The 26,569-nt window shown below is 39.2% G+C and overlaps 1 protein-coding gene across 1 annotated transcript in view; it reads right to left on the reverse strand.

Annotated features, from left to right (window-relative positions):
* Nucleotides 1-26,569, reverse strand: part of FRMPD2 (FERM and PDZ domain containing 2) — a 289,815-nt gene that overhangs the window by 179,843 nt on the left and 83,403 nt on the right. Inside the window, exons 18-25 of the mRNA XM_027857815.1 lie at nucleotides 24,695-24,787; nucleotides 21,991-22,098; nucleotides 20,554-20,670; nucleotides 18,818-19,056; nucleotides 16,599-16,703; nucleotides 13,957-14,050; nucleotides 7,104-7,189; nucleotides 1,128-1,275 (exon numbers count right to left, since the gene is read on the reverse strand). Coding sequence (XP_027713616.1) covers nucleotides 1,128-1,275; nucleotides 7,104-7,189; nucleotides 13,957-14,050; nucleotides 16,599-16,703; nucleotides 18,818-19,056; nucleotides 20,554-20,670; nucleotides 21,991-22,098; nucleotides 24,695-24,787 — 990 coding nt within the window. The remainder of the gene's footprint in view (nucleotides 1-1,127; nucleotides 1,276-7,103; nucleotides 7,190-13,956; nucleotides 14,051-16,598; nucleotides 16,704-18,817; nucleotides 19,057-20,553; nucleotides 20,671-21,990; nucleotides 22,099-24,694; nucleotides 24,788-26,569) is intronic.

The following is a 26,569-nucleotide window of genomic DNA, read 5'->3' on the forward strand; positions in this document are numbered from 1 at the left end:
AGTGGCTCATGACCTGGTCAATCCTATGCTTAAGGAAGATCAATTTGACAGCTGAGTAGAGAATGGACCGGATTGAGGAGAGAATTGAGGCACAGAGACCAACCAACAGGCTATTGCAATAGTACAGGCATAAGGTGATGAGGACCTCCACCACAATGGTGGCAGTATCAAAGGAGAGTTGGGGGAGTATTTAAGAGATGTTACCAAAAAAAACTGCATATTGCTATCAGTGGATTGGTCTAGCTAAAGTAAGATTCTCATCACTAGAATATGAGTCACCAGATGCTAAACTGTTTCTACTACTCATCAAAACCACCTCTTAAGGCATAGGATTAGAATGGGCTGCTTCAATTAGTAGTATTTCCCATCACTGAGGGTCTTCCCAGCAAAGATTGAGTGATTACTTCCTAGGAATGTTGTAAAGAATATTTCTACTCTGGAAGGGGTCAGACCAGCTCTATTCCAACTCTGAAACCTGTTATTTACAGCAGAATCTGCCTTGGGACTGAAAAAAAACAACCTACTATAATAAGGTTTAAAATAGCTTAGCATCAAATCATGGTTGGCCATGGAATTTAGCATTTCCCTTAGGGCAAAGCAAATTAATTCATCAGCAAAGGGCATTGAGACTTGGAGTGAGGAGATATGTCTGTTACTCCTAAGCAAATTGATGGGAGGGGGTATTGTTCTTATTTTTAGATGGAGTAAATCTCTTTAAGTACCACGTTCACCCAAACTGCAGCATCATGTTCACACCCTAGAGAGGAAAGGTTTGACCAATGTAGTACTTGAAGATGGAAGAATGGCCCTGGTCTCCAAATCCAATCTTAAATCTCCAACACTTTCATACAAATCTAATCAAAGTCAAACCACAATTTCTGGAACAAGCTGAAAAGCAAAATCCTGCCTTGTGAGCATTTTTGGCATCTTACCCTTTTCAGAAATATGCTTAATTAGTGTACCTTCTATCCCATCAGGGAAGATACCCAATTCCTTATCAGCATCATTCTGTTTTCTCTTTAACACCTAAAGAAATCATTTTTTTCATGGCCTTTTTTTAGTTCACTATTTCAACATCACATGAGGACAATATGACAATAGTAACACTCGATTCCCTCTCCTCTCACCATCTGTCACCAAGGCGCAGCTCTCGGGGTTGTCAGGCAAGGTTGTTGCTAAGGAAACAGCAACACATTCATCTTTCTTTTTGTCATCAGCAGATGGACACTGCTCTGCCGGTCTCTGGTCTCTCTTTTCTAAAACCAGCCTTGCAACCTGCAACGATGGAGGAATAAATGCAATTCATATATCCTACAGAGAGCATTGATTTTTCACATCCGTAAGAAATTCTGCGTCTCTCTCTTGCAATCTCCTGGATAAGAAACTGCTTAGGTTCCAAATTAATCTTCCCTGCTTGCTTTTTCTGACTCAGCGCTAAAGGTGTCTGACTGGAAATTACACTTAGGAAGATCTTTGGCCAGGTCCAATTAATTAGGAAGCTGCAACAAGTCTCAAAACAAGGGACTGAGACCAAGAATAACTATATGAATTCTTAATGGAATAAATAACTGTCAATCAACCATATTTTTATCTTGGTCCATGACTCTTTGACGCATAGATCATGTCAAATATTTTTACTATATATTATGGTTATCTGCATGACTTATCCCTTATTAGACTATGAATTCTTGAGAATAGAAACCCTGTCTCATCTAAACTTTGTATTTCTCCAGTGCTCAGCACAGTCCTCTGTATATGAGAGGCACTTAATACTACCTGAATTGGATGAAAGAGCAAATTTGTAGATTATGTTTATGGTGAGACTAGACTCATAACTAGGGTGGGGCAGCCAGAAATTTGTTCCAGGTAATAACATGGGAAGAGGAGTAGGACATAGAATATGATCACCATTTTATTGATAAGGAAACTGAAGAATTGAGCTTTAAAATGGCACTACAGGTAGTAAATTGAAGAGCCAGGATTGAAATACTGTTTATCTGATTTTTTCCACTATACCAAAGGATCCCTTACAACAAAAAGCAATAAACCCAAAAGAAATTGAAGAGATAGATTTGGGACAAATACATTCAGCAAATATAAGGATGGGGATAGAAATCAGACTTGTGATTTCACAGATATGAAGAACTCCCTCTTCCAATGCAGCTCCAGCACCTTCTCTGTAACTCATAGTCTAAAAGAATTTCTTAAAACACTGACTTGTCAAGAGTCTCAGAACCAGCAAACAGGATTTGAACTCAGGTTTTCTTGGCTCTGAGTCCAGCTTTCTATCTACTGTGCCATGTTGCCTTTTGAAATACAGTTGATGTAAATCTGACATCTAGAATCTATCAGATACTAAAACAGATTCATAAGGCTATCATCCAAACCTTAGTGAATAAAGGGAAAAGGCTATAACAGTTCTTAAAAGAGAAAATACAAGTGATAAATAATCACTTGGAAAAACTGTTTGGACTCTTTAATGATCAAATAATTGCAAATAAAACATCTTTGGGATATCATGTTATATCCATTACATTGGAAAATATTATTTAAAATTATTGAAATCCCATGTTGGCAGGTCTGTTGGGAAACAGGCACACTGTTATATTGCTGATGGAGAACTGATTGAGGACAATCTTTATCGAAAGCAGTAGGACAAGTTACTATAGGAGTTACAAAACTGTTCATTCCCTTTCACTTAGTTATTTTACTAACATAATTGGACCCTAAGGATATAACCAAAAAGAAAGAAGGAGAGGGAGGGGACAGAGAAAGAAAAACCACTCCATACAAAAATATTAACAGCAATTTTATATGTAACAGACATATGTCTAGCCTGCATGTCTAGCAATTAAAAACTGAGTAAGTTGCAGCATATCAATGTAACTACAAAAATGACAAAGAAATAGAGAAAGACTTAATGGAAGTGATGCAAAGAAAAGAGCAAAATCAAAACAGTAACACCTATTTTGGCTATAGAAAAATAACAGTCACAACATCTAAGAAGTACATAGCTGCAAAAAAGCCTGGGAGTTATTATATTGTTAAACTAATATACTTTTTCTTTTTCTTTTCCTTTTTTACCCAATTGTAAATAGTTTGAAATTGGTCGTATTTTTTATGCTTTTGTTATTTTGTTTGTTTTTGTTAATATCATTAAATTTAACATTCTATGATTTTAATTCTTTTCTAGAACATGAAAGGACCTTGGACCATCTCATCCAAACTTCTTGTTTTATAGATGAAGAAACTGAAGACTTTTGCACAAACAACTTGTCCAAAGTAAAAGAGCAGAGCTAGAACTTAAACCCAGATGTGATGACTTGTGAATACATTGCTCTTTCCACTAAGCTATTGGTTTCCAGGTGGTACTGGATATAGAGTTCTGGATCTGGAGTCAGGAAGACTTGAGCTCAAATCCAGCCTCAGACATTATTTGCTATGTGACTCTGGACAAGTGATTTAGCCTCTATTTGCCTCAGTTTACTCAATTGTAAAATGGGCATTTTAATAGCACCTACATCCCAGGATTGTTGTGAAGATCCAATTAAATAATAGTTGTAAAGCTCTTGGCACATAGTAGTTGTTTAATACACCTTTGTTTCCTTCCTTCTTTATTCAGTTGTCAACCTTAAGTTCAGAGAACAGTAGAAGAGACCTCTTCCACAAAGCACTCCTTTACACCCCAAGCTGTAGGTCATCTCTCTCTTCTCCCTCCTTGTACCCTGCTATCCTTGATAGATATCATCCTATCTTTCTCTTCCCTTTCTCAGTTTTTCACTTCCTGAAAAAGCCAATTACACTTGGAGAATCCAGTTCCTCTTCTCTCTTTCTCTTCTAAATCCTGTGCCATCTGGCTTCCAACCTCATGATGAAACAGAATCTACTGTCTCCAAAGTTTTTAATGATCTATTAATTGCTGAATCTGGTGGCATTTCCTTAGTCCTCATGCTTCTTAAATTCTCTACAGCATTTGACACTGCTGATTACTCCTCCCTTACTCAACCCTCCTTGGGTTTTCATAACACTGCTCTGTGCTGGTTCTTCTCCTACCTCTGACCACTTCCCAGTCTCCTTTGCTAATTGTTCACCCACATCACATCCACTAACTGTTGGTGTGCCCCGAGGCTCTGTTCTGAGGCCTCTTCTTTTTGGTGTCTACCTTTCCTCACTTGGTGATTTCATCAGCTCCCACAGATTCAACTATTACCTCTCATAAGCACTTAATGAATATCTATTGATTGACTGACTATGCAAATGACTCCCAGAACTATATATCCCTTCTGAGCCTTAGTCCTAGCACTGAGCTGAAACAACTGCCTGGATATTTTAAACTAGATGGCCTATCAAACTCAACATGTTCAAAGAATAAGACATTCTCTTTCTTCTCTAAAACTGTTCTTCTTCCCAATACCCTAGTTACTGTCAAGAGCAACAGCATTGTTCTGTTAATCCAGGTTGTCTTCCAGTAACCTCAGTATCACCTTATTCTACCTACACACACTCTCACATACACACACACACACACACACACACACACACCTTTTACATATTAAATCGGTTGCAAAATCTTAGAGTTTCTACTTTCACAAAACCTTTCATTTATATTTCCTTCTCTCCACTCTCACAGCTGCTACCCTTGCTCAGGCCCACATGGCCTTTCACATGGACTATTGCAATAACCTCTACTTTGGTCACCCTGTTTCAAATCTTTTCCCACTCCAATTCCTCCTCCACATAGGCACCAAAATGATTTCCCTAGACATCAGTGTGAGTATTTCCCCCTGCTCTCCCCATCCAATAGACTCTAGTACTGCCTTATTACCTCTAGGATCAAAGGTAAGCTCTTCTGTTTGACATTCAAAGCTCTTCACACCTGGCTCTTCCCTACCTTCCCAGTCTTCTTCCACATCCATCTCATCCATGGCCTCTACAGAGCAGCATTACTGGCTTCCTTGCTGTTCCTCCAACACAACCCTCTAGCTCCAGTTTCTGTGTCTTTGTATTCGCTGTCTTCCATGCCTGGAATGCTCACTATCCTAAACTCTGACCCTTGAAACCTCCTCTTTGCTTAGAACTGCAGGTGTCATCTTCTACATCCAGTCTTCCTGATTCCCCCAGGGGCTAGTGTTCTACCTTTCAAAACTGCCTTGTACTGTCTTTGTATATATTCTGGATATACTTATTCTGGATATACTTATCTAGCAGTCACGGTTGTCTCACTTGTTAGAATGGAAGCTCCTTGAGGACAGCAGCTGTTTCATTTTTGTCCATATATCTCCAATGCTTAACATAGTGCCTGGCGCATAGTAGGTGCTTCATAAATGCTGGTTGAAGGACTGATTGATTCTCAATTCTTATAGCAGACTCAAAGAATCACTTAAGCTTTCTGGTCCTCCTATCTCTCCATCTGTAAAATAGGAATAATGATACTTGTCCTACTAACTTCATAAAGCTCTTTGAGGAAAGTTCTTTGTAAAGTATTACATAAATGTTAGCTATCATTACTATCCTTGTACCCTCTCTCCATTGCTAGAATGGCTCTTTGTACATACAAGGTACCTCCTACATTAAGATGACCGTGTCCTTATTTGCTCTACACAGGTTATTGCGGGTCTATGTTGGCTGTACATAATCAATCAATCAATTAATGAGCATTTATTAAGCATCCTACTGAGTTACATACTAGGGATATAAAGACAAAAAAAAAAATAAACAACCTTGTTCCCAATGAGCTTACATTCTTTTAAGTAAGATAACATTTCCATACATAAACAAAGACATACTCATAGACACATACACTTCATGCACATAAACATATATATACACATATGTAGACACCACACAAGACAGATGCACATATTGTATTGCATGTGCATTTACATGTGTGCCTATATGTATGCTCACGTGTGCATCCATGTTGTTGAGTCATTTCAGTCATGTCCAACTCTTTGTGACCCCATTTTGGGTTTTCTTAGAAAGATACTGGAGTGGCTCACCATTTACTTCTCCAGATCATTTTACAGATGAGGAAACTGAGGTAAATAGAGTTAAGTGGCTTGCCCAGTATCATATACGCATATACATGCGTGCATACATGTGCAGGTACATGAACCCATATGCATACATGCATGTGCATCTGTGTGCATGTATGTTACAGGTGTGTGTGTGTTATGTTAAGCATGTGCATGCACTGTGTGCACTTAAATGTACACTGCACACATGTGCGTATACATATTTATACATATATACAGAGACAGAGAGAATAAACACCAACTACAAGTAGGTAGAGAAGGAGGTCGCTAGCAGTTTGGGGGGGGATGCAAAAAGACTTCATGTTAAAGGTGCTTGAGATTCATCTTGAAGGAAGTGAGAGACAATAATGTAGAGGTAAGGAGGCAGTGCATTTCAGGCCTGGAGGACAAAGGTACAGAGATGAGATATGGAGCACCACGTGTAAGCTCATCCCAGGCTCAAGCTCAAAGGACTTGAGGAAAGTTTCCATTTTCACTAGTTCCTTGACCTTTATCCAATTTCTTTCCTGTATCTGATACTGTTATTTCTTCAATCGAGAAGGACAGTGAGTTCTTGATAGTTACACCCACTGTGACATAAGGAAGTATCTCCCTCAAGTCACACACACATAGACACATTCACTGCTGGCATGCCATCTGTTTGGTTGGCAGCTAACAGTCGATGGTGTCCAAAATCTCCCTAAAATCTTCCCTGATTATGTAGCAGAAATAGAGTGCCCAGGGGGCAAATGGGCATCTGCAACAACAGCCTGTGTGATAATCTGAATAACAGAGCAGGGCCCGTGAAGCACTCTGCCTCTAGAATCCAGGCAGCCCAATCCATTAGGCCAAAATTCAACAGTCTTCAAGCCAATACGCAGGGGACAAGATTTTCAGCTGGGAAACATCTGGCTTCACCTGGATTTCATGCTGCTGAAAAAGTGAAATGACTAAAGAGAGAAGAAATCTTGGTTTTGTTTCCTGCAAAATCCTGTCTAACCGAAATTGGCTACAGTTTATATCTTTCTGTGAAGATGTCTGAAATGGAAGACCTCAAAACGATAAACTGGATGTAATTACTTCACAGACCTGCTGGGAGTTCTTGAGGCATTCAACAGCCTGCCTGTGGGTGATACCGCACAGATTAACTCCATCCACCTCCAGCAGGCAGTCACCTGGGAAAGAGGAAAGAAAGCTGATGTCAGTATTTCCAGTCCTTTCTTCCAGAGATGTCTGTGATCAGCTCCCAAAACAAACATATTCCCCAACATTTCCATGGCTACGAGAAGTACTGTCCTTTCTTCCTTTTTCTCAGCAAAGCCTTAATATACTGGAAGAGGACAAAGGAAATACAACACCCATAGTACAGTTCTGAATGAACAGGAGCAAGCATCCATTGTATGTTAATGCAATGAGGTTGAGAATGGTAAATGTGTCTATTTCTCAAAATATATCATTTTAAAGGGAAGCTTAAACTTTTTTGTGGAAGCAAAATGCTGAAAACAAAATGGATGCCCATTGACTGGGGAATGACTAAACAAATTGTGGTATGTGAATTTATTTCTTTATTATGATTTATTTATTAATATATAAATATTATTGTGTCATAAGAAATAATGGATATAAAGAATTCAGAAAAACATGTGGAAACTTGTATGATCTGACTAAAGAGTGAAGAAAGCTGAACCAAGAGTTCTGCTATCTAGTGACCACAATAATACAAATGAAGACAAACTATAAAGTTACCACAATCCAGCAACACTCTTCTCTAGTGCAGCTGAACCAGATCAAAATGTAATTGAGAAATATTTTTAAATAAATAAAAATATAATAGAACACAGGTAATGTCACAGGTAATAGAACCACAGGTATGTGGTTTTCTAGGTCAATATGCTGGGGGGCAGAAGGAGGGATCCTTACTTAGTTTTAACGGCCCTCGTTTCCATTTCAGTTTGATACCACAACTCTAAAGGATCAATGGGGATCCATACACACTTCTTTCTCCTCAGTACAGAGGCAGAAGACTTCAACTGTTGCATACACTAATAGAAGTGGTCATTATTGTTGGTGTTCAGTCATTTCAGTCGTATATGACTCTTTGTGTCCCCATTTAGGATTTTCTTGGCAAAGATCCTGGAGTAGTTTCCAATTTCCTTTTCCAGATAGTTTTACAGATGAGAAACTGAGGCAAACAGGGTTAAGTGACTTGCCCAGGGTCACACAACTAATAAGTGTTTGAGGCCAGATTTGAACATAGGTCTTCCTGACTCAAAACCCAACACTCTATCCACTGCACTAGCTGCCCATTGGTCACTGTCCATGGTCACTGTAGTAGTTTGTTTTGTTTAATTGTTAATCTTTGTTACAAAGAAGAGATTTATGGCAAGAGTGCTGGTATTAGGAAACAGCCATGACATAAAAAAAATCAATAAAACAACAAAATAAAATGTAAACTGAAGTAGATATGGTTTATCTTTTTTTAAACATCAAAATGCATACAACCTGCAATAGATACATGTATCTGAAGGTACTCAAGTCCCAGAATAACCTGGCAAGACCCCTGTGTATAGGGAGGGATCTCTTAATTCTTAGTGTCATCCTTTAAGTAAGTGACTAATTAGAGTAAGGTGGTAATAATTAGACTAAAAGATTTCAAAGAAAGAGACACAGCTTTTTTATTAATACCACTTTTTTTAATATGTATACAACTTTCCCTAAATTGTCCCCATCATACTACTGAAATTGTTCTTTCCTTTTTATGCCAATTTAATGGCCCTGTTTCATTCCTTAAATTACCTCATAGTCAAGTCAACATGTTAGGTGGCTCAGTGGATGGAGTGCTGGGCCTAAATTCAGGAAGACTCATCTTCCTGAGTTCAAATCTGGCCTCAGACACTTATTAACTGTGTGACCCTGAACAAGTCACTTAATCCTGTTTGCCTTAGTTTGTTATCTGTAAAACAATCGGGAGAAGAAAGTGGCAAACCACTCCAATACCTTCACCAAGGAAAACCCCAAATGGGATTATGAAGAATAGGACACAACTGAAAGGATTGAATTGAAAAAGTAAAATTTATTAAGCACTTACTATATGACAAGCATTGTGCTAAACATGGGACATAACAAATAAAGGCAAAAATAGTCCCTACTTTTCAAGGAGCTCACAGTCTAATGAGAGAGACAACAGGCAAATAACTATGTTTAAAAAAATTATATACAGAATAAATTCAACATAAACTTAGAGGGAAGGCATTAAGGGTGAATCTAAAAAGACTTCTTATAGAAGGCAGGATCTTAACTGTGCCTTGAAGGTGGCAAGGGAAGACAGGAGATAAAGAAGAAGGAGAGAGAATTCCAGGCAGTGGGGACATCCAACATAAATGCAAAGTCAGAATATGAAATATCATGTGTGAGCGACAACAAAGAGACCCACATCACCAGATAACAGAATGTATGAAGGGGAGTGAGGTCTGAGAATACTAGAAAGGTAGAAGGGGGCCAGGTTATGAAGTGCTTTAAAAACCAAACAGAGGTATTTACTGGGGGAGAGGAGGGTGACAAGGTCAGACCTGCTCTTCAGGAAAACCAATTTGACAGCTAAGTGGAGGATGGACTGGAGTGGGGAAAGATTAGGTAAGGAAACCAATCAGAAGCAGAAGGGTGTTGTAATAGTCTAGGCATGAGGTGATGAGAGTCTATGTCAATGTGGTGGCAGTGTCAGAGGATAGAAGTGAATATACAAGAAATGTTGTGAAGGTAGAATTGACAGGCCTCAGCAATTGGTTGGATGGGAGGAGAAGGGGGAGAGAGTGAGAAATCAAGGATGATACCTCAGTTATGATTCTGAGTGACTGGGAGGATAGTGAGCCCCTTGACAGTAATAGGAAAATTTGGAATAAGGAAGGGTTTGGAGTTGGGGGGGGGAGAGATAATGAGTTCACTTTTTGACATGTTGAGTTAAAAATATCTGTAGTTATCCAATTCTAGATGTCTAATAAGGAATTAGAGATATGAGTCTGGAGATCAAGAGCAAGATTAGGACCGGATAAATAGATTTGAGAATCATCTGCATAGAGATGATAATTGAATTCATGGAACTTGATGAGCTCATCAAGCAAAATAGTCTAGAGGGAGAAAAGAGCACCCAGGACAGAGCCTTGGAGCATACCCAGTCAATTGGTATGACCTGGATGAAAATTCAGCAAAGACTGACAAGGAGCTATCAGAGAGAACCAGGAGAGGGCAGCGTCACAGAATACTAGAGAGAAGAAAGTATCCATAGGAAGGTAATCAATGGTGTCAACAGCTGCAGAGAAGTTCAAAAGGATGAAGATTTAGAAAAGACCATTAGATTTGGCAATTAAGAGATCACTATATGAGAGAGACAGACAGACAGACAGAGAGACAGAGAAAGAGAAAGACAGACACAGGGAAAAACAGAGACAGACAAAGGGAGAGACAGAGAGAGAGAGGATATTTTGTATCTCTACCTAGAAGAATATAAACAACTTCAGAAGAACTAATTCCTCTGCATATAGTGAGCTTCATAAGTATTTATTGAGTTTAATTGATTTCTTTGTCCTCCTTAACTTCCTTGAGCATCACTTGACAGTGTTGACCTCCTGTATTTCTTGATATATTTTTCCTTTTGGATTATATGCCATTGCACTCTCATGGTTCTTCTTACAAAAGTGCAGAATCACACGAATCTGATAGTTGCAAGGGACCTCAGAGGTCATCTAGTTTAAATTGTATCTGATCAAGATTCCTCTCTACACCATCCCTGACAAGTGGTCATCTAGCATTTGTTTAAAGACTGCTTCTTAGAAAGAATTCTCTACCTCCCAAGATAGTCTATTTCACTACAAGTGAGCTCTAATTACTAAGAGCTCAAATCAGCCTCTCTGCAACTTCCACCCACTATTCCTAACTCTGCCCTTTGGGATCAAGAAGAAGTTTTATCTCCTTTTCTTAAGATAACCCTTAAATACTAAGAAGACAGCTACCATTTGCCTCCCTTTGAAAACTCCATCCCTAAATGCTATCCGTTCCCACAGAAAGAACTGATGGTGTCTGAATACAGATCGAAGCACACTTTTTTTTAAACTTTATTTATTTTTCTAGAGTTCTTTTTGTCTATGTTTTCTTTTACAACATCTCTATTATGGATATGTTTTGCATGACTACATATGCATAACCTATATTGAATTGCTTGACTTCTCAATGGGGGGAGGGAGAGAGAAAATTTGGAACTCAAAGTTTTAAAAACAAACATTAAAAATTGTTTTACATGTAAATGAGGAAAAATAAAAAAACTAAATATTAATTAATTAATTTAAAAACTCCATCCCTACACCCTTCATGGATACCTCTTCTTCTTCCCATTTGCTAGCACAAACATCCCCTCAAGGTTCTATCCTTATGGGTACAGTTCATAGTAATTCACAGGTCAGTACCAGAAGTACACAAGAATTAATTAAGTCAGAATCATGGCAGTCAAAGTAGTCCTAGTAGCCCAGAAGGAGGTGCCAAGAGGATGAATAACAGTCCAAGAAAGCTTCTAGGAATAAAGCCAGTATCAGTCTTTATAAAGGTGAAGCTAGGAAGGACAGAGTAGCTCTCCCACTGGCAGTGGATATCTCAGTCCAACCAAAAGAGTCACCAATCTCACCCAAAGGGAAATTCCCTGAAGTCTCTATGGGGGCAACCTAGAAATAAGGCATGTGTTGAGGCATTGGCTCCTCTATGTATGTGCTACTTCTCATTGTCTTTTCCCATTCTTCCCATGTTTCTCCTCAAAGAGGGTCTAGTACCATAGATCATCTTTTGAAGGTCATCTCCCAGTCTCTAGTGATAACTAGACATGATGCAGACACAAAGCACCAAGTCATTATTTTTTGCACCAATGAGGAATCTTATGCAAATTCCCCAGGTTTGAACCCAGCATTACATAGAGATAAATGTAAAGTTCTGTGCCTAACTTCAAAAAAGCAACTTCACAGTAAGTATAAGATGGGGGTAGGCATAACCAGATAACCATTTGTCTGAAGGGGAAAAAAAAGATCTTAATGAACTACAACCTCAAAAAGTACCAGTAGTGTGAAATAATAGCCAAGAAAGCAAATGTGATGTTGGGCTACATTGAGGATCAAGTGTCCAGGACTGTGGAGGCCATGGTCCTGCCTTACTCTGCCCTAGGCAGACCACTTCAAGAAGATTAATATTCAGATCTAGGCATCCTAGTTTAGGAAGAATTTTGTAAGCTTGAGAGCATCTAGAAAAGAAAAATCAAGATTATAAAGGGCTCTATTTTATTTAATTTAAGAAATTGGTGGTGTTTAATCTGGAAAAGAAAAGACCTATAGGGGACATTGGAGTTGCCTCTAAGAATTTTAAAGATGGTCATCAGAAAAAGGGATTAGAAGTGTTCAGGTTGCCCTGGGGACATAACTAGGAGAAATAGGTAAGAGGTATAGAGAGGAAAATTGTGACTAAATAGAAGTAGGGAAAAACTTCTAAACTATTAGAGTAATCCAAAAAGGTAATGGGTTTCCTGTAGGTGCCTGGAGGTCTGCAAACAAAGGCTATATGAGCCCTTCTCAGGTATGTCATAGAGTGGAGTATTATTCCAATATGGGCTGGAGTACTAGACTCCTGACATCCCTTCTAATTAGGAGACTCAATTAATTAATCTCCATTTAACAACCTGGAACTGGACTCATTACCTGCAATCTCTCTCTGCTCCAACATGTACTTTGACACCATCAGCAAAATCCCTTCCTTGGCTACTCCTCAGCAATACAAGTTGTAACCCGAGTAGAATGAAATTTCCTTGAGGCAAGGACAGTCAGCATTGCTGTTTTATCTAGCACATGTTAGGTACAACAAATTTTTGTTTAATTGATGGATATCTAGTCCAACCCTCTCATTCTACAGAGAAGGAAATATGAAGTGATTGGTTCAGGTATAGTGATTTCCTTGGTCTTCAAAATAACTTGGATTTGTTTTGAGAAAATTGATTCATAAAAAGTTCCACTGTGCACCACTCTGATCTCTATACTCACCCTACTCAAAAACCTTAGAGTTTTCCATCATCTATCAAACTTAATCTAGCTGTCAACATGCTAATCGATCTGTTCCATGCTTTTCTCCCACTATGTCTCCCACTCCCTACTTGTTGAAATTCTTCCCTTTCTTCAAGGCTCAATTGATGTATGTTCAGTTGGAGATGCCTATGTAACATCTAGTTCAAGATGTTCAAAAGAAACCCAGGACAACTAATTAGATCACCAAGAAAGATAATGTTTGTAAACCTAGAAAGGGCCTTAGAGTCACAGACTGTGAATCCCCACCGACTGTGAACTTAGAGTCCCCACAGACTGTGAACTATCCACCAATTCACCAAGGTCTAGACCAGGGGTAGGGAACCTGCAGCTTCAAGGCCACATGTGGCCTTCTAGGTCCTCAAGTGAGGCCCTTTGACTGAATCCAAACTTCACAGAACAAATCCCCTTAATAAAAGGATTTGTTCTATAAAATTTGTACTCAATCAAAAGGCTGCACCCAAGGACCTAGAAGGCCACATGTGGCCTCGAGGCCATAGGTTCCCCACCCCTGGACAGTTCAAGCATCTTGCCATTCACCCTATTTATATAAGCATTACTCACCTACCTACTTTCCAACTCTTGCTCAGGGAAAAATAATCAAATCAGTATTTCCCATTGCTATGGGAAAGGTCGTGACAGTTTACTACCCTGTGGCTCCATTTATGATCCCTGAAACTCTAAATATTTTCCTTGGTTACCTCTACATCTTCCATGATGTCTTCCCTGATCCACTCCCCATCACTTCTCTCTCACCTGCCCCCCAATCTGGAAGTGATCTCTTGGACTCTTAATTCAACGTTCAGTTCAGAAATTTCAACTATGAGTTCACACTTTACCAATCTCAATTTGCCCATCTTTAGCAGCTGGTCCTCCAGGAACAATGGATTTCACATATATTCCTCCATAGTGCACACTAGTGTTAATACCACCCTGAAAAACAAACAAACACACACACCATTTGTCAGCTCTAACATCACAAAAGCAAGACATGTGCCACTGTGTGTCTCAGCAAAAAAGTTTCATTCATATCTAGGTTGGTAATAAATTCAGCACTCTGTGGAACACAAATGCATTTTATAAAAACTTTCATGGAAATTCATTGAAGGAGAAAACAATTCTAATGTGGATATAACTCTTAGTCAGTGTAAGTCAGACCTGACATTTCAGGAACTATTTTATGAATCAATTTTCTCAAAACAAATCAAAGTTATTTTGAAGCCCAAGGAAATCACTATACCTGAGATACTTTAAGAATCACCTCATATTCCCTCCTCTGTAAAATGAGGGGATTGGACTAGATAATCCATCAATTAACCAAGAATTTGTTATACTTAATATGTGCTAGCAAACAGAAATGTACAAATTAGACTGTCCCTGCCTCAAGGAAATTTCATTCTACTGGGGATTACAACATGTATTGGTGAGTGGTAACCAAGTAAGAGAGTATTTATCTAGATAGTTTCAAGGATTATAAATGTAACCGCAGAGTACTAAACTGTCATGCCCTTTCCCATAGCAATGGTAACATCGATTTGATTATTCTTCTCTGAGCAAGACTTGGAAATATTTACATCAATAGGGTAGGAGGCAAGATGCTTGAATTGTCTAGACCCTGATGATTGGGTGGATCAGTTCAGTGAGATGATGCACAGTCTGTGACTCTAAGGCCCTTTCTAGGTCTACATTTACTATATTGCTTGATGATCTCATCAGGTCCCCTGGGTTCAATTATTATCTCTATGCAGATGATTCCCAGATGTGTTGATTTAGCCCTTGTGGCTCTCCTGAACTCTGGTCCCACATTATCAACTGCCTTTTGGATATCTTGAACTAGATGTGCCACAGGCATCCCTGACTCAATATGCCCCTAAAAGCATTCATCTTTCCTCCTATATCTTCTCCTCTTTCTGTAAGAGTACCACAATCTTCCTAATCACCCAGGCTTCCAGTCTCAGTGGCATTGTTAACTTCTCATTCAAACTCGCCCCACCTATCCAATATGTGGTTCTTCCCTTCACAGTGTTCATTCCTATTCATCCCCTTTCTCTCTCCACTCACATAGCAGTTACCCTGGTACAAACCTCCCATCATCTCTCATCTAACCTACTGAAATAGTCTTCTCATTGGTTTCCATCCTTCATGTTTCTTTTCAATCCAATCTATCATCCATCTAGTTGACAAAATGATTTTCCTTAGGCACAGATCTGACTGTTACCCCCACACACACTTGATAAATTTCAGTGGCTCCCTATTATCTCTAGGGTCAAATATAAAGACCTCTGTTTGGCATTTAAAGCCCTTCACATCCTGGCCTCTTCTTACCCTCCCCAAACCTGGGATATTCTAATATCTAGTATTTATATAACGCTTTAGGGTTTGCAAAGCTTTTTACAAGTATTTTTTACTCATATCAGCCAGAGGCATGGGGGCCGTTGTTATCCCTATTTTACTGATGAGGCAACTAAGGCAGACAGAGTTTAAGTGTCTTGCTCAAGGTCACATGCTATTAAGTGTCTGAAGTTGGATTTGAACTCAGGTCTTCCTGACTCCAGATCTAGCTCTTCATTCATTGAACCCCCAAGTTGTTTCTACCTCCTTACCTCTGCCTCTCAGCTTCCCTGGCTTCCTTCAAGTCTCAACTCAAATATCACCATCTGCAGGAAGCTTTCTTAGTCCATCATATTACTAGTATCATTCCTCTGAGATTACTTTCTATCTACTCTGTATGTATCTTACATGTATGTAGTTAATTACATGTTGTCTTTCCCTATTAAGATGTGAGCTCTCTAAAGGTAAAGACAGTGCTTTGTTTGTTTTGTTTTGTTTTGTTTTTAATTCCTGGCACTTATCACAGTGCCTGGCACATAATGAGTTCTTAATAAATGCTTGTTGACTATGATTGTGTGTGTGTGTGTGTGTGTGTGTGTGTGTGTGTGTGTGTGTGTGTAGACTAGAAGCAATGAATATTGATCTATAATAAGCAATGCTTTGGCATTTTTCCAGCAGGATTGTCAGAACTGACTTATAATCCAGCTGCATTTTGTTAAGCAAGAAGGAGGGGGGAGGTGTGGAAAGTGCGTCTCTATGCACTGCCAATACTAGGAACTATTGCTGTTGAACTAATAGCAGAACAGTCACTTCACCCCTTCTGGAAGCTATGACTCAATTGACTTTCTCCACCTAATCTTTATACTCACTATAGTTAATGAAAAGAGCCTTGAATTTGGAATCAGATGACGTGGGTTCAAGTCATGGGTCTATTCATTACAAGCTGCGTGACATTAAACAAGCTATTTCATCTTGTTGGACCTTTTTCCTCATGTGAAAAAAGTGGGTGTTGAACTAGATGGCTTTGAACATCTCTTCCAGCTCTAAATCCTATGATTCTGCAACTAAATTGCCCTTCAACATGCCAAAGGGGTAAGCTTTTCATCCCTTCACCTGCTGATTTTATAAAATCCATAGCAAAATACTTAACAGTCACACTGATTCCGAAGGTCCCATTTTCCTTAACCAATTCCACCCAGTAGGTTTTTCGGGCATTGAATTTTGCAGGTGGTGAAGGGTAGGCGGAGTCAACGTCCTGTACCAAATAAGAACAGGAAACAATCATGGTAAATGGTTCCATTTATGCAGCTGGTTGAGTAGTGCACCTTTGCCCTCTTACCACAGGAGACTACAGCTGTGTCTGATGATGCCAAACATTCAGACAAAAGCTGGAAAACACGCAGCAATTTCCCAGTACCTGGGTGTTTTCTCATTACTACAACAAACTACTCAGCTATCAGAGTGAAGCTTTCCATTTTCATCTGGCTGCTTGCCTAGGGCAGTCCTCTTGATGCTAAAGAATGTCCCAAAGCTGCTTCCTTGGTCCACAGCTACGGTGTTTGGGGCTGGATCTCTGATTTTCTTTTCTTTTCTTTTCTTTCTTTCTTTCTCTCTTTCTTTCTTTCTTTTCTTTTTCTTTCCTTCTTTCTTTCTTTCTTATTATTTTTACTCTAGTCAGATAAAAATCTCTAAGGAAAGAATTCTCTATTCTCTATCACCCCAGATAAGGAAATGAAACAGAAAGAATAAAAGTCAGCCAAGAGAGTCAGTGTGGCTCAGAGGACCAATGAGAGTTCTAGAATAGAAGATACACCCAAGCTTTCTGTCTTTTACATGTCCGTGGTAGAAAATATTCCTCTTACAAAAGTTGAAATAGATGACTCACAAATAAAAAAGACAATAGACCTCTGCAAAGAAAAACTTGACATAGAACAAGAGCTCTTCTGGGTTTATACTATGTACTTCAGTTAGTAGACATCAGTATCATGGCTCCTCAGGGTCCCCAGTGCCTCCTTGTAGTAGCAGAGCTCACAAGGATCCCTGCTGGAGGGGCAGGTATCTCCAGGGTCAGGAAAGCTCTCAGCCAGTCTATCCTGCTCTTCTCTTAACCCAGGCAAGGGTCCCTTCTCTGTCTAAATGCCTTGTTTGGGTCAAAGTCTGATGTGATCCTGCCCTCCACTGCATCGCATGTTTCTAAACCTATTCTCTATCACCCTAGACAAGGAAATGAAACAGAAAGAATAAAAGTCAGCCAAGAGAGTCAGTGTGGCTCAGAGGACCAATGAGAGTTCTAGAATAGAAGATACACCCAAGCTTTCTGTCTTTTACATGTCCGTGGTAGAAAATATTCCTCTTACAGAAGTTGAAATAGATGACTCACAAATAAAAAAGACAACAGACCTCTGCAAAGAACAAATGTGACGTGTGATTTCATCAGTGTGGGCTCATCCCTGAACTGATGCAAGATCACCGCCCTTCCACATTTCATTCTGTGTAATTCTTGTCCTGTATTTCTCAGAAATCCTCCCTTTTTTCCGACCAGACCTATGATTTATATCAGGAAAGGTCAAGGAACGACCTCCCTCTACCAATACAGATCAGTACCTGGGTCTTGCCCAGAACATTGAGAGATTAAATAACTAGCCTAGGGTCAAGTAGCTAGTGTGCTTCAGGGAGGGGACTTCAGCTGAGTTCTTCCTGATTGCCTGTTTGTCTATGATAATAACGATAATAACAGGGCAGCTAGGTGATGCAGTGGATAGAGTGCTGGTCCTTCAGTCAGGAAGACTCATCTTCCTGAGTTCAAATATGGCCTCAGACACTTACTAGCTGTGTGACCCTGGGCAAGTCATTTAACCCTGTTTGCCTCAATTTCCTCATCTGTAAAATGAGCTAGAGAAGGAAATAGCAAACCACTTCAGTATCTTTGCCAAGAAAACCCCATATAGGGTCATAAAGAGTCAGACACAACTGAAAAACAGCTCAACAAATGCTTGTAGCAATAGCTAACATTTCTATGCTTTACAAACATCTCATTTTAGTAGGTTCTATTATTATCACCATTTTAGAGATGAGGAAACTGAAGCAGACAGATTTAAATTACTTGCCCAAGGTCACATAGCTAGTAAGGGTCTGAGGCCAGATTTGAACTCAAGTCTTCCTGATTCCAATCCCAGTACTTTAACCACTGCACCACCTCTATCTGCTCTGCCACATTGCCTCTCCAAATCCTCCTTGAAGGAAATAAAATATTAAAAATAAGTCTCTCAGGATCGATGGCCTCCCTTTCTCTATATTTCTTTGTTTCCATAGGCTGACACTCTACAATATATAGCTTTTCATTTGCCACCAGTCTCAGGTGGTAATTACCTCTGAGTAGAGTCTGCCAGCTGATGGAGCTGGAACCTGAGGTTGGCCCAGGCTGGGCACTAAGCTCCGAGAAAGTGCCGCCTCTGGTTCATCAATATTTATGGTTTGCTCTTTGCTGTTTGAGGAACAGCTCCTCCAAAAGCTGTTTCTCTCACTGGTTGCAGAAGAGACCTCAGACCCGGAAGGATTGTGTTTTCTCTGACGGTTCATTCCCTCCGTGGGCACTGCCTCACAGACATCTACAAAAACAAGCCAACAATCCATTGCCAGCCCCTAGATAGCGAGCAAGAATCTATATGTACATCTGTAGTACAAGGTATACATCTTTGTCTTTCACTGAGGTGTGTCTCTTTTAGCTGCTTTGGAGTTATTGGTGTCAATAGTTCCTGAACAACACAATCATTCACTGATTTTTTAATTCCTTGGTGAGGAAGACTGGAGAGAAGGAGGGAGGTGCAATCAAACAACCCATCCAGATATATGGCTGTCACATTTAGAAAACAGGGATTGGAATTATGGATTTATGTTAGGAAACTAAAAATGTGTCATAACTCAGCCCAGATTAGCTGAGAAGCCAGTGTGATATAGTCAATAGCATGTGGGACCAGAAATCTGGAGACCTGGTTGATTAAAAGTGCCTGCCTGACTTGGCATCAGGAAGATCTAGGTTCAAATCCATTCTCTAACACTTATTAGCAGTGTGACTAGGGGCAAATCACTTAACCTCTCCAACCCTCAGTTTTCCTATCTATTAAATGGTTAACTTTAAAACTTTGAAATAGTTAGATCTGTCCATAAGTGGAATGGGCTGCCTTGAGAGGTAGAAGGTAACCCTCTCCAGTCTGAGTTTATTTCATGGAGCCTTGATTGCCTCTTAGAGAAGCATCTAGGTGCATTGATGTGCCTGTTTCCTGTTGGGTGTTTTCTGAGGGTCCACTGTTGGACTCTGCTTTTCAAAGAGTAGATCTAAGCAATGATGAAGTACACCCGTTAACATGGCCTTGAGCTAAGTATTTTCAACTGAGCTCAATCCCCTACTCCTAGAAAGGGAGCCCCCGAAGTGCATCTCAAGCCATAACAACTTACAACTTAATCACAAAATAAATAAACATTGGTATGCTACAGAGAACAGAAAAACCTGGCATTTGAGATAGAAGCATTGATGAAAAGTAATAATAATAACTGATATTCGTGTACTAGCTTAGGTTGTGCAAAACATTGTACATATATTATCTCATTTGATCTTAAGGTGGATAGTATTATTATTAGTCTTTTTTCAGATGAGGAGACAGAGGCTCAGACATTTGCAGTGACTTGTCTAGAGAGACACAGCCAATAAACTCAAAAGTGTCCCTTGTTATGCTCCTTTAGGTAGGTTGCAGCCTACATTGCCCATCCCCAGTATGCCTCTACCTAATCATCTGTATTTGTATTTACAAGCTAACTGGCCGTGCCAGGAGTGTACCAGTTGTCAGGAGCACACAATAGATCAATAACTATGTCTAGCTACTACTGAAAGGATTTTCCCCTTCAGTTGGGAACTTAAAGATTTGGTCGGCTCCCCTCAAATTTCCTGTGTCTATTGATTTATGCAACTGCATTGTGTGGGCACTGATGGGGAAAAGCAATTTTAAAAGGCCTAAAGAGATTTAAAGGGCCAGTGTTCTGCACTAATCTCTTGAGCTCTCCACTCCTAAAAAATTAAATAATCTCTCCAAACTCATCCTACCTCTTACCTTTGGGTTGAGAAACAATCAGGTCCACCTCATCAGGAGAATTCTGAATTATTTTAGAAGCCATATTAAATGTGACACCCTCCAAACTGATATTATTCAAGGAGATTATTCTCCCTCCTGGAAAATGAAACCATTTGGACAAACACAGAAAATAAATAAACAAGAAAGAGAATTACCCCTAAATGAAATAATCATAGCTGACACATTCAGCTAGTAGTACAGGGCTTCTTAATCTGAGTTCTATAAACTTGTTGTTGTTTTTTTTTTAATTTTCATAACTGAATTTCACTATAATTAATTTCCTCTGTAATCCTCACCAGTCATCTTGACTTTTGTTTTGCCACAGGAATTTGATAATTCTGGGGTAGAGAGTGAGATTGACAAATGTGTGGCAGCTCTGTTTCACTTAAATCCAATTCACATGCAAGACATCACTCTTGTGACATCATTAGTCCTCTTTAAGAATGAAGGCCAACCAATCAACAAACCACTTAATCCTATAAATTTAAAAATTTTATTCTGAGAAGCAGGGTCCATAGTCTTTACCAGTCTGCCCAAGGGGTCAACGACACAAGATTAAGAAGCCCTGATATTAATAGATAACTCTTATATATGACTTTAAGATTTAAAAAACACTTCACATTATTATCTCATTTGACCCTTGCAACCTTCCTGTGAGGTAGATTCTATTATTATCCCCATTTTACAGAAGAAGAAATTGAGGCTGAGAGAGGTTAGGTGACTTGCCCAGGATGACACAGCTAATAAGTCTGAGGCTGGATTTGAACTCAAGGCTTCTTGATTCCAAGTCCAATGCTATCTGTTGAGCTACTTTGCTGCCTCAAAGTACCTTTGTATACATTGTCTCATTTGAGGTTGTCCAGGTATCATTGAGAAGCAGAATGAGGCATGGTAATGGCTAGAGGACAGGACTTGGAATGAAACTCAGTTCAAGTTCAAACTCCAACACGTATCGGCTGTGTGACCATACACAAATAGCTTAACATCTCCCCAACTCTCTAAGACTATGAGTTACAGAGGAGTTATTGCTTCTCCTTTTATCATTGCATTGATGAAAGGAGTTTCCACACTAGGAATTCTTCAGAACCAAGAAATTACAGCTCCATACCTTTTTAAAGTATATTTTTGCAGATACAGAGAATTTACATGACTAGTACAACACCCTAGTAAACACTAGAGAAGGAAGAGAAATCTAGCTTTGCTACCTCCAAGTCCAGGGCTCTTTCCACTATGGGCATGCTACCTCCGTGAGCCTCCCCCTCTTCCCCACCCCTCATCCCTACCCTGACACACACAAAATCCTATCATTTCTCTAGCAAGTATTTTAAGTAACAAAATGTTTTACATACATGATCACCTTTGACCTCAACAACTTTGTGTAAAACATTGGTAACTTAATGAGAAATGCAAGATTACCTGGTTTGATCTTTTTTGCCCTCTCGGCAGGTCCCCCAGGTATAATGGAAGCAATAAAGATCCCAAGGTCCAATTTACCCACATTTTCGCTTCCAATAATGACAAAGCCTGCCATAGGAGACAATATTTAAGGACATGCAGGTTGCGGGATAGTATCATGGCTGACAGACTATGGTTTCCATAAGGTAGGGGTAATGATTTGTTTGGATGGTGTAATAGGAAACAACAAAAGAGATGAGCAGTAAAATTTCAAAGCACAGCTCACACAAGGAGATGAAGTCAACGTCCCCAAGAAACATCTTCTGCAGTGAGTGATGTCCTACTGATGATCCTTTTCAGTGTGTGGGGCAATCAGAAAGAGGAAAAATGGATTCATAGAGAAACAAGTCTTCAATTGTTTCTCAGGATTTCATCTCCAGAAGAAATAAGAAGAAGAATTATGGTGTAGTGGGCAATGTGATGGAGTTAGGAAGACATGGGTTCAAATCATGACTCTTGATACTTACTAGTTATGTGACCATGGGTCAGTCATCCAACCCATCTGAGCTTCAGGCAACTCTCTAAGACTACACACTTTGGGTGGGTTGCTTTATAAGGGAACTTAAAAAAGAGACTCAGAAATGTGCATATATGGGAAATGGAGTGAGGTGAGAAAAGTGATTATGATCTTTTCATCATGAAAACTTTAAATATAAAGTAATTAAGAAGCATAAATATAATAAAAATCAAAAGGTTATCAAATAACATATTTTTGTACTGCCTTAGGGATCTTAAAATGCCAGCTTCAAAGGTATCAGCATGTATTAGTAACTTAATAATAATATTAAGAAGGAGGAAGCAACCTGATGTAACGGAGTGTGGACTTAGAATCAAGAATGCCTGAGTTCAAATTCTCCCTCTGATGGTAACAAGCTGTGACCCTGGGTGAGTCACTTCATATTTTAGGGCTTTAATGAAGTCTTCTTTCCTTTATTTCCTTCTTCCTTGCTTTCTTTCTTGTACCTCCCTTTTTCTCCCTTTCATTCCTTCCTCTACTCTTTCTTTCCCTCCTACCTTCTTTTTTGTTCTTTCCTTCCTCTGTTTTTTCTTTCCTTCCTTCCTTTTCTTTCCTTTTCTTCTTCCTTCTTTTCTTCCTTCTTTCTTTCCCTCTCTCTTGCCTTCCTGCCTGCCTTTCTTTCTGTCACAGAAGTTGAATCCCTATGCCTCATTAAGGCTTAAATCCCACTCTCCATAAGTACTTTGACTCCTTTCATCACCCCTTTCTCCAGGACTTGGATCCAATAGGAAGGCCTTCAGTTTCATACATACTCATTCTCTCTCCTGTCACTGGTTCCTTTTCATCTACCTAAAACCATTACTATGTCTCTTCAATCCTTAGAATAAAAATAAAAATCCTTCCTTTGGCCTATACAGCTACTTACTATCCTATCTCCCTGTTTCCCTTAATTGCTCAATTTGGAAAAACAACAACAACAACAACAACAACAACTCAACAGTCTACCTCTTTCACTTGCATTTTCTCTCTGTGCATCTTCTCCTTAGCTCCTGGCAACCAAGCTTCTTCTCTCATTACTTCACTGAAACTGCACTCTCTCAGGTGAGCCATGACCTCTTAATTATAAAATTTAATGGATTCTTTGCTATTATCATCTTTCTTGACCTCCCTGAAGGTTGGGAGAGTGTTAACTTCTCCCTCCTTCACTCCCACCATATAATTCCTCCTCAGGTTCAAAGAATTCTTTCTTGGTTGTCTCAATATTTCAGTAACATCTTCTCTTTTTTCTTGATAGATACTACTTTTCTAACATCTTTTAATGTGTGTTTACCACCTGTCTTCCTCACTAAACATAAGCTTCAGGAGGATAGATACCCTACCTTATTTAAGTAATATCCCTCTCCTGGCACCTAGTACATTGTTTTGTGTACAATAAATGTTCCACAAGAGTCTGATGAATTATGACTGATCCCTGGACAAAAAATAACCATGACAGGAATTCTTAGCCTGAGGTATATGGGTATGTTTTTGAAAAAACATTTTGATAACTATATTTCAATATAACTGGTTTACTTTGCAAGGCCATATAATTTATATGATGTATTTTAAAACACTGCTCTGAGAAAGGACCTATAGGCCTCACCAGATTACCAAAAGGACTCCTAACACAAAAGAGGATTAAGAACCCCTGCTTTAGGGCCACATAAAGAGAAGAAAAAAAACCAGAAGTAATCTAGGAAAGAAATGAATCATATTGAGAGAGTTGTAAAACATGCAAAGAGCCAACTACATTTCCCCATTAGGAATGGGGAAATTTATAAGGGAACTTAAAAAAGAGACTCAGAAATGTGCATATATGGGAAATGGAGTGAGGTGAGAAAAGTGATTATGATCTTTTCATCATGAAAACTTTAAATATAAAGTAATTAAGAAGCATAAATATAATAAAAATCAAAAGGTTATCAAATAACATATTTTTGTACTGCCTTAGGGATCTTAAAATGCCAGCTTCAAAGGTATCAGCATGTATTAGTAACTTAATAATAATATTAAGAAGGAGGAAGCAACCTGATGTAACGGAGTGTGGACTTAGAATCAAGAATGCCTGAGTTCAAAGGGGAAATTAGGAATGCTCACCAATAAATATTAGGTCTCCACATTATTTTGGAGGAGACATTGGATCATACATACACAAGCTACATTACTTACCAAAACCATGCTGTGGGTCTCTTTTTAGAGTCACACAAATGATTTCTCGTTCTGATTCAGTTAGAAAATCTTCTCTTCGGGGATTTTGTGACCCTAGAGGCACAAAAAAGGTACAAATGATTTGAGGTCAAGATACACGATGATGGGGTGGTATTTAATCTGAAGAAGGGAAGCATTGGTTGGGACATCGTTACTATGTTCAAATAAATGATTGTGTGATCATAAGAACTTCAGAGCTGGGAAGGAGCTTCAAGAACATTTAGTCCAAGCCCCTCATTTTACAGATAAAAAAACTCAGGACTAGAGAGAGAAAAGGATTTGTCTAGAGTCATAATAATAATCCTAGTAGATCTTGGATTTGAACTTGTTATATTGAAGAGATGCCACATGGGAGAAGAGATGAACTTGTTCTACTTGGCCCCAGAGAGTAAAAATAAGAGCAACAGGTCAAATGTAGGGAGGCAGTTTGTGGCTCAATGTAAGAAAGAACTTCCTAATAATTATATTCACAAAATTAGATGAACTTCCTTGGGAAATAGTGAGCTCCCCATTACTGAAGGTTTTCAAGTATAGAATGGAGGATATTATAAGAGGCATTCACACTTCATTTAAGGATTGCTTACCTGAGCTCCCAGGACCCTTACAAAACTAAGGTCTCTCTCTCTCTCTCCCTCCTCTTTACCCCTGCTTTCCCACCCCACCCCAAAAATAGAGGAAATGATAAAGTCTTGATTTGGCTTAGTGATAGTATTTTTCTGCAAAAGGTTAAAGAACTGATGTAGAGAACTACCATTCTGGACCTGATCCTGATACCCGATGAATACGTAGGAGAAATTGTAGACCCTCAGGAGAAAGTGATTGCTCTATGCTGAAATTTGCAAAAGAAAGAAAGGCTGGAAATAATCTGACACAAACCTTAGATTTGAGGAGAACAGATTTCAGAGTTCAGATAAATTACAATTGTGAAGCCATGACCTAAAATTCTACAGAAATATTCACCCAAAATGGATTGGAAATTCTCAAAATGAAATTCTAACAACACAAATACCAATTATTCCAATGAAGAAGAAAAGGGAAAACTGCCTAAATAAATCAATATGCATGCACAAGGAGTTTATTAACCAACTTTGATTTGTAAAAGACAGGTAAAGAAGATGAGAGCAAATGGAAAAATCCTTTAAGAACTGCATCAATAGGGTAGGCAGAGCTAAGATGGCAAAGCAAAGGGAAGAAATATAAAACTCTTCCAAATACATCCAGAAAATGCTCTAGACTAAATCCTGATCAGGAAATTCAATGAAAAAAAATCACAATGAGTTGTTATTTTGTTTTTCAGACTAGACCATCATAAGGAGAGGAGGAGGAGGAGGAGGAGGAGGAGAAGGAAAGAAGAGAGACACAGAGACAGAGAGAGACAGAGAGATGTCCATGGACACTCAGGATAGGATCTGGCTAGAAAAGAACATGCAGAGCAATTCATTGCAAGGAGAAGATGTGCACCAGGACAAGAAGAGGTCCCAGATCCAGCACAGATGGGCCTAAACTTATGCAATGTGAAGGAATAGTTGCAAACTGGCAGCTCTGTTTCCCACTACCCAGTTTTAGGTCAGAGATCCAGGATTCACTGAGGAAGAAACCTGCACATAGGAGTGGCATCCCAGAGTGAAGAGACTAGGCCCTAAATGGAGCAAGAAGCAAGTTAAAAAACAAGTGGCACCTGTGTGGCTTGAACCCCAGGAATGGATCAAGACACTGATTCCAGCTTCCAGCTGAGTTGGAAGCCTAAAGCAGAATAACCAGAGCAGGAATTCCAGACCAAGGTAGATATACAGTTCTGTCCAGCTAGCTGATAATGGCTGAATCCAGTGCAATTCC

This window comes from Vombatus ursinus, unplaced genomic scaffold, assembly GCF_900497805.2.
Source record: "Vombatus ursinus unplaced genomic scaffold, bare-nosed wombat genome assembly UNPS02000749.1, whole genome shotgun sequence".
Taxonomy (NCBI): Eukaryota; Metazoa; Chordata; class Mammalia; order Diprotodontia; family Vombatidae; genus Vombatus; species Vombatus ursinus.